This window comes from Nematolebias whitei, chromosome 21 (genome assembly GCF_014905685.2).
Source record: "Nematolebias whitei isolate Nwh7 chromosome 21, NemWhi1, whole genome shotgun sequence".
Lineage (NCBI taxonomy): Eukaryota > Metazoa > Chordata > Actinopteri > Cyprinodontiformes > Rivulidae > Nematolebias > Nematolebias whitei.
Genome location: NC_056518.1, coordinates 12693305 through 12701455, shown reverse-complemented (window position 1 = coordinate 12701455; position 8151 = coordinate 12693305). Strand labels below are relative to the sequence as shown.

At 43.0% G+C, this 8151-nt stretch overlaps 2 protein-coding genes across 2 annotated transcripts in view; both read right to left on the bottom strand.

The window, feature by feature from the left end:
* Nucleotides 1-461: 461 nt before the first annotated feature.
* Nucleotides 462-2501, bottom strand: LOC119427498 (growth arrest and DNA damage-inducible protein GADD45 beta). The gene is made up of 4 exons (XM_037695121.1): nucleotides 2297-2501; nucleotides 1756-1857; nucleotides 1408-1624; nucleotides 462-1312 (listed from the first exon to the last, which is right to left on the bottom strand). Exons 1-4 carry the CDS (start codon nucleotides 2335-2337, stop codon nucleotides 1208-1210), a joined length of 465 nt encoding a protein of 154 aa, XP_037551049.1. The 5' UTR covers nucleotides 2338-2501; the 3' UTR covers nucleotides 462-1207.
* Nucleotides 2502-6924: 4423 nt separating this feature from the next.
* Nucleotides 6925-8151, bottom strand: part of LOC119427494 (interferon-induced protein 44-like) — a 4524-nt gene continuing 3297 nt past the window's right edge. Inside the window, exons 4-7 of the mRNA XM_037695118.1 lie at nucleotides 7692-7844; nucleotides 7442-7613; nucleotides 7269-7369; nucleotides 6925-7185 (exon numbers count right to left, since the gene is read on the bottom strand). Of these exons, the coding sequence (XP_037551046.1) occupies nucleotides 6925-7185; nucleotides 7269-7369; nucleotides 7442-7613; nucleotides 7692-7844 (687 nt within the window). The remainder of the gene's footprint in view (nucleotides 7186-7268; nucleotides 7370-7441; nucleotides 7614-7691; nucleotides 7845-8151) is intronic.

The window sequence follows — 8151 nt, the reverse complement described above, 5'->3', positions numbered from 1 at the left end:
CAGTCCTCACACTGGTTACGCCTCCGAGCAGCAGATTGCAAACATACGGGTGGTCCATGTGCCTGAGTGTTCCTCTGCAGTTGGTCAGACATGTGAGAGGGCTGATACTAAGATTAGGTGGAGCGGCAGGGGTGGAGTTTGTTTCATGTTTGCACGCTTTGGAAATTGGCTGGAAAAGAAAAATGCAGCAAAACATGAAACGTATTGACCGTTTTGATAGGAGGCATTCATGTTTCCTGCAGGAGCAGTCAGTCAGCATTAGCTGGCTCTCCCTGTTCTGTCTGGTACGATTAGTTTCTGTCACCCCCCCTTGGTTTCACTATGACTGATTTAAGGATTACAAAATCTTTGTCCCCAAGAATGTAGGTTTTGTCATTACTTGAATGCCGATGTAAACTTGTTTGTTTGGAAGTAAGAGCAGACACTTTTGTTGGATTCAAATAAATTTAATAAATTAGCATGAGAAAATAAAACAACAACAGACACAAAAAATAAATTAAAAGTGTCGCCACTTCGTATTATTATCTAAAACAGCAAGTCTCGAAGGCACAGTGATGCTGTTTAAACTCGTTTTGTTCAGACGGTTCATTCTACAACACATCTGGTCCTGAGCGCTTCTTCTTGCAGTTTCTTTCTTGCTTCTGCAACGCCAGCAAGTCCTGCGAGTCTTTGTCCTTTCAGTTTCCATAGTAATCACTCCTCCACAAGTTCAGCTGTTCATAGCACACCCATTCTTTTCTAAAGAAAGATACTAGGCATACCACACTTTCACACACAATCACACGCCCCGTTCTCTGCAGACTCTCCCATCACACTCAGGAATGCTGGGTGTACAGTAGTTCCACTATTACAGCATGCCTGTCGGGACAGTAAGCACACAGATCATCCAGGTACAAGCCGGGGTGTGGAATATTTACTATCGAAGCGGCTGCTCCCTCGTAATGACTAAGCATAGTTCCCAGACAGACGCCAGAATTACAGAGTTAGTTTTGTGCTTCGTGGTAACTGAATGTCCAACTCCTTTTCTGGCCTTTGCACAACCGTCCAGCGGTTTCACAGCGACTGCAAGGGAAGCTGTGGCTCCTGCTCGTCATCAGCCTGAACAGCATGCTGGCTTCAGTCCGCTCAAGGCTTCTGCTGCTTGAGAATCAACATCCTTCACGTCATTGATGCATAAACCCAGAGAATTTCTGGGTTCATTTCAGCGTCAGCGTTCCTGCAGGACCAGTTCCGGCACCCACTGGTGAAGACGGCGACTCTCCTGGCAGTACGTCTCCACTTCCTGTAGCCTGCAATGGTCCACCTGAGGGTTCTGCAGAGGAAATGATCAGATTTTAGGGTGAGTTTTATCTGCAGACAGGAAAAATCAGAAGGATGAGCTCCAAGAGGCTTGTTTTGTCCGCTCACCGTGACCAGCATGCAGTGCAGGTCTCTGCTCTCCTCCTGGTTCCTGTTTGCGTCTGCACCTCCCAGAAGCTGCTGGAGCCGCTGGACCCCGGCGACACGCAGGATGTCGATGCCGGTGTCACAGCAGAAGGCCTGAAGCAGCGTGAAGTGGATCTGCAGGGCCACGTCGTCCTCATCGTCCACTGCCAGGACGCACAGAACCACACTGTCTGAATCTCTGAAGCACAAGGAAAAACCCAATTAGAAAAAACAACAACACTTAGAATAGGCAATGTTCTACATAATCTGAAAGGTTATATGACAAACGTGATAACGCATTCTTAAGGCCAACGTAATGTTTCAACTCACGCATTGAGAAGCTTTGCTGATTCGTAGATACCGACAGTCAGGCAGTCTTGTTTCTGAGCCGTCACCAGCAGCTCCTCCAGGGCCAGACCTGTGGACTGCATCCTGAGGGCACACAGCGCATGCACTTTACCACCAGAAATAACAGCAACAAAACAGATTTGCATTTGCTTCTGGCCAAAATTTGATTTTAAACTTTTGCATGACTACTCACATGCAGCATATAAATATAATATAATAAATTAAAACACAACTATACGTTAGGCTGCAATGATGCATTCAAGTCCCAAGTGAGTTCTAACTGTGTGCACAAAATAAGTTTAACATTTGAACTCTTCATGCAGCAGGATGGATTTTAACTGACAGTGATGTGGAGGAATATACAATAAATAAATATATCAGAGATTATCTTAATTCCGAGCTCACAAGTCAGCCTCAGGTAGAACGGGGTCAAAGGACAGAGGCATTCCTGTCCTGCACAGGATGTTCTTTCACACGGAACAAGCAGATCTGTGCCTAAAAAAACAGCATGCATGATGCTCACCTGCTGCTCTGCACGGAGCCGAAGCTTTCCTCAGGAATCATGTTCGCAAATCAGAAATTAATCCCAGGGAGTAAAAGCGTAATAATCTGGTGGTTGGATGGTCAGACTGCTCAGTGCCTGCAGGCGTGTTCTCAGTTTGTTGACAGCAGGGTGTGCACTCGTTTTATAGACACTGAGGGAGGGGGGCGGCACCGAAACTGCAGGGGTTTTATCATTGGCTGCACGCGAAGACAGCCTCTGCCCTGCTTTGGTCTTTTATTTTTGTTTTTAAATTCCATGATGACTGCACTACACGTCCATTTTCACTCTGGTAAATTCCCATGTAGACTTTGAGCATATGTGTTTTTTTTTTTAATGCATATGGATAATAAATCCATCTGGAGATGATCAAAGTAAACAAACAGTTTAAATTACGCAATAAACTCGTACCACCAGTAATGATGTAATGAAATCATGACTGCCATCTAGTGGCTGACTGACGCAAACAAAGTTTATTTAAACAACAACACACAGGGACGTTTTTATTTTTACTTATTTTTATTTTTTACTAAATAAATAAATACATAAATAGATAAATAACAAATTATATATATTTTTTAATACTAAATAAATACAATTAAATAATTAAATAAATAATAAATAAAAATAACTTTTACTTTTTCTTTTACTTGGGGGAGTGGTGGCGCAGAGGTAAGAGAAGGTGGGCCTGTGATCGGAAGATCCCTGGGTCAACTCCCAGTACAAGATCAAAAATGTGGGTGGGATAGATGAAGCACCCACACCTGCCTCCACCCTCATTTGCCCCACTCTGGACTCTTGAGCAAGGCCCTTAACCCCCATCTGATCCCTACATATCACCTCTCTGCTCCACACAGAGAGCTGTGGTGGCTCAAATTCAATTCAAATTCAAGAATACTTTATTAATCCCAAAGGGAAATTAATTGTTGTAGCTCATCTTGATTTCATTAGAGTTGTTCAAGATGCTGATGGTTTGGGGCAGGAAGGATCTCTTGAAGCAGTCCGTCCCACAGCAGATACGAAGAAACTGGCTGCAGATGCCGATCCATCCACCCAGACCCAGCAGACCTCTTGTCCTCTTGGGCAGCAGGACTGCCTGAATTCCAAACAGAACTCCTCCCTGAGCAATGGCCATTTCTCCTAGCAGCTGCCGAGCCCCTCATCACGTGGACTTCACTGCAGGTGCCGGTGGATGGCACGGGCCGTGTTTCCTGCTACCTCCAAGATTTCGGCAGTCAGGCACTCGAGCACAGCCTCCAGGTAGACGGTAATGCATCCACGACACCTCCTTTTCAACTCATTTGGTATTTGGGGCTGTAGTTGAGTTCTTATCTGAGCTTTTGAGATGTTAATCAGCAGCTCCCAATTGTAGAAAACCACCTTGTTGTTATGGTTACGCATCACAACAAATGTCCAAAAGTAAAAAAGGTTTTGGTAAAAATCCTTCCAGCGGCACAGCATCTGATACCAGAGGAAGCAGCCATCTGAAAAAGTGTTCCACATACAGAAAAATTAGTAATTAAGTTTTCAAAAGCAAAATCTCACAATGAATGTAGGAGAGCTACTCCAACATGCAGCCACCTTGAGCGGCGCAATGCTGGAATTCTGGCTTGGTAGGCGTAAAAATAGTTGACAAGTCTTTGTACGAATTAGTTCACTGTGGCGACCCCTGAAGAAGAGAGCAGCTGAAATATATATATATTTTTAACTATGTCACATAGGAGGGTGTAAAAGTTGCACAATGGTTTTTCATTAAACGTGATCAAAGTAAAGACGTGTTGCACTCATTTTTAGGGATAGTTAAAATTTACAGTCGCTGAAGTCGCTGGAGAAGCTGGTCCTTAAGCACGTCAGATCAGTGGTGGAACCATATCTGGACCCCCTACAGTTCACATAACAGCCATACATTGGAGTTAATGACGCCATCAGGTGCATCTACCTGCTGCACAGAGCCTACACACACCTGGAGAGGGCAGGCAGCACTGCAGAGTCATGTTCTTTGACTTCTCCAGTGCTTTTATCACCATCAGACCTGCTCTACTCTGCAGTAAGCTCCTGGACATGCAGGTGATCAACTCGCTGGTCACCTGGATCAGAGACTATCTCACAGGTCGACCACAGTATGTGAGGCTGCAGAGCACCACCTCGGACACCATACTGAGCAGAACAGGGGCTCCTCAGGGCACGGTACTCTCACCATTTCTTTTCACCATCTACACCTCTTCAGGTGCAACTCACAATCCTGCCATCTGCAGAAGTTCTGGATGACTCTGCCATTGTGGGCTGCATCACTGGTGACCAGGAAGCAGAATACAGAGGTGTGGTGGACAGAACCACCTGCAAAGGTTTGATTCCACCTGTCAGTCACATGCCAGAGAGTTCAAACAATGAACTGCTCTTTCTGTGCATGAATGCTCTCCAAAGTACTCAGACTCTATAGAATGACTTGTTCTGATTAGCTGTGCTGAGATGTAGTCGTGTGCTTTATGAATGTTTATGGGTGGGTAAACAAGGGGCACTAAATAAGTACAGTACAATCTGCTTGTCTGTTAAAAAATTCAATAATTTGCAAATCTCATAAGCCTATTTTCTTCAGAATGAACATATTGAATGTTTAAACTAATAAACTGCACATTTCTGCAGAAAAATAGATCATTTTGAATTTTATGAAAGCAACACATCTCAAAGAAGTTTGGACTGAGGCAACAAAAAGCTGTGAACCAGCAGGAGGAGCAGTTTGCAGGTTGGAAACTTTCAGAAAAAGGACTGGGTATTAAACATGTTGTTTTTAGAGAGGCTGAATCTCTCAAGGGGAAAGAGGGAGAGGTTTAACAGAATGTAAAATAACTGCATGTGAACACCAGAACGACCATCATCTCTGCTCATTTTAAATGCAAGGTGGCAAAACGGAAAACTGTTTTGTGGTGAGAAAAATTCAAATGAATGCCATGCTCTCTGTACTAAAGAGGAGAAGGACCATCTGGTCTGATGGATTGACTTCTTCTTTCCTTCCTTGCAAGTCCGTCCATCCATCTGTCCATCAATTCTCCTCTTGTCTGGAGTCATCAGTTAGAGCAGAGAAACCCAGTCCTACAGCCGTCTCTTGGGGTCCCAAAGCGTTCCCAGACCAGCTGAGACACAAAAAGTTCATTTTTAAGACAGTTTCACAAAACGGCCGCACAGACAAATCTGTCTTTAAACTTCCTCATAAATCAAAGATACAGACACGAGTACTGAGAAATGAAGCAGGCCGAGCAGAACCAAAAGAAGATTGTATTCATCTCTCTCATGTCATTTACTGAACTCGGTGAATGAATGAGCTTTAGCAACACTTGTGGTTAACTAACTGCAAAGATGTGTCAATATTTCCCCGTTAATCGATCTGTTTGTTGTTTAATCTTGCACGCAGGCGGTCACACTATTGTGGGAAGAGGGGAAGGGAAGTCTGAGATTGTCATCATTGTATGTTCCCATACAACGATGAAGTTAGTTCTCTGCATTTAACTCATCACACCTGAGACACACGCAGGTGGAGAGTGGGCAGCTATGTAAGCAATGAGGGATTATATGTCAGAGACATCACGACATGTGGGAATGGCTGGGAGTCGAAGCGTGACTTTCTGGTCCCAGGTCGGCTGCCCTGCCTCTACACCATCTCAGCCCCCGAATGATGAACTGTCATCAGTTCATCACATTACTGAGCCGCAGCTCTGCGGTTTGGTTTTTCACACGTCAGCCACCCCAGCCATGTTCCTACCTCACTCAGAGGCACATGGGTGCGTCAGAGGTGGGCTGAAGATGAAGTCAAATCTACCTACTATAAGGCCCCGTTTACACAAGAACCTCTGGACATGTGGTTTTTTTTTTAGTTTATTGGGGAAATAAACAAAAAATGAAACGAACCAAAATGGAAAATTTCTCCCCAAAAACTTCATCAACTGGTTTCTTCAGTTCCTCCACGTTTATAAGTTGTTATTAAAGAAGAGGGAATGCTTCACTGAGAGAAACATGGCCAACTTTTTAAGACAAAGTGTTTCCATCAAACTCAAAATAACCTTATATTTATTTGGTTTAAGCATTTCACACCTTTACGGAGTTTCATTGTGAATAAGATTTGGGTTTATGAGATTAATAAATCTTTGCATTCTGTTTTTGTTTTACACATTTCAATTTTATTACACTTCAGGTTGAAAAACATTGAAATAAAACAAACCCAAAAATGACTTCTCAGGTTTTTGATCATCTCACACGGTCTTCACAACATGATGCTTTAAGTTTTAACTGATTGCAATATTTACCTCAAAGATCTGAACTACAAATATTTTTAAAGTAAAATATACAATAGTTGGCTTCAAAAAGGTGGAAACAAATCTGCGTCTGTCACGAACGCCACACGTTTGTCAAATTAACTGAAATGAAACCAACATGTGGCATTGAGGCATTTTATGACAGTATTGCGCAAGTGCTCAGTAAAGATGAAGTGAAGACATTTTTGTTTCTCTTGTTATTTGGAGACAGTGCTGACTGAATTGAACTTTTCCATGATGGATACAAACCACAGCATCTAAAGGACATGAATCTTTGCACAATACTGTATATTTGATCTGGTTTTAAACAACTTCATGTTCATCATGTTTTGGTGAAACTCTGCGGAGATGATCGTTAGATCTGTGTTGCTCCTGCTGGATTTTGTCTTCTGGATCGTCTGCAACTTGGTTCTCGAAAAAGTTGTCAGCATAATTGAGCATTTGCTCCAAGGCCATGAACAGCAGGATGTTGGTGTTTTGGTCCAGCTCCAGCTCCTCACAGTAGTTTTTCACAGGCAGCACAAAAGACAACGGGACACCCAGAGACTCACTCAGCTGACGGGCCTAAAAGGAAGTTGGACAAAGGTGCAAAAGTTAATTTGTAACATAGTTTCCATGTAACATAGTAGGAGGTTATAAAAACAAACCTTCTGCTGGATGTAAACACTTCGATACACATTCTTTAAGTCTTCTGCCACAAGTGGACAGGCTTCATCCACCTTCGTCATCAAGATGAGCTGAGGAATTCCTGTCGGGGAACAAAACAGAGTTTGGCAGAGAACTTTTTATTATGCAAAACATCCAATATTTAATTTCTAACCCAGTTGGTTGGCCTTCTTCCGGATAGCAGCAAACTTATCCAGCATCTTTGGGCTGAGAAGAGACACCTTGCAGGTGTCGACCACATACGCCACGCAGTGAATCTTGTCATTCAGAGTCACGTGCTTCCTATAGCCAGGAGCATCTTCCAGAATTGGTGACGAAGTACTGAACTGAAGGGACAACAAAACGTTTGTTAGGAAATAGTTTTTAAGTTACATGAGCTCATAGAAAGGTTGGCGTTTAAAGACCTGGTAGCGATCCTTGATGTGACCCTTGAAGATGCTGACTATGTCATCAATGTTCAAACCAGCATCAGCGTTTTCCTCCAGTCCCATTGTGTCACAGAGTACCAGAGGAATGGCTCCTCCACTTTTCCCCACCTTGATGGTGTAAGTGCGAAACTAGAAAGTGGACATGAAAAGTGAGACAATGGTGCTGTCTCAGTCCTGCTCCATGGACAGATTCAGGAAGTCCTTTGTCCTTCAGGCCATGAAACTGGTCAACTCCTCCCCGCACAGTAAAAATAGAGCCTTGTAAATCTGCAGCACCCCCTAGACACTTATGTATGTCTAAGTATTTATATACAGTATACATGTACATATGCACATACATACATACATATACACAGTATATACATATATATATATATATACACAGTATATACATATATATATATATATACACAGTATATACATATATATATATATA

What these genes read in the sequence shown, in the direction of transcription:
- LOC119427498 (XM_037695121.1), bottom strand. Translation starts at nt 2,337, where the DNA reads ATGATTCCTGAGGAAAGCTTCGGCTCCGTGCAGAGCAGCAG. An exon ending in TCAGCAAAGCTTCTCAATGC is followed by an intron (nt 1,625 to 1,755) that starts GTGAGTTGAAAC and finishes CTTGTGCTTCAG; the next exon opens with AGATTCAGACAGTGTGGTTC. An exon ending in TGCACTGCATGCTGGTCACG is followed by an intron (nt 1,313 to 1,407) that starts GTGAGCGGACAA and finishes TTTCCTCTGCAG; the next exon opens with AACCCTCAGGTGGACCATTG.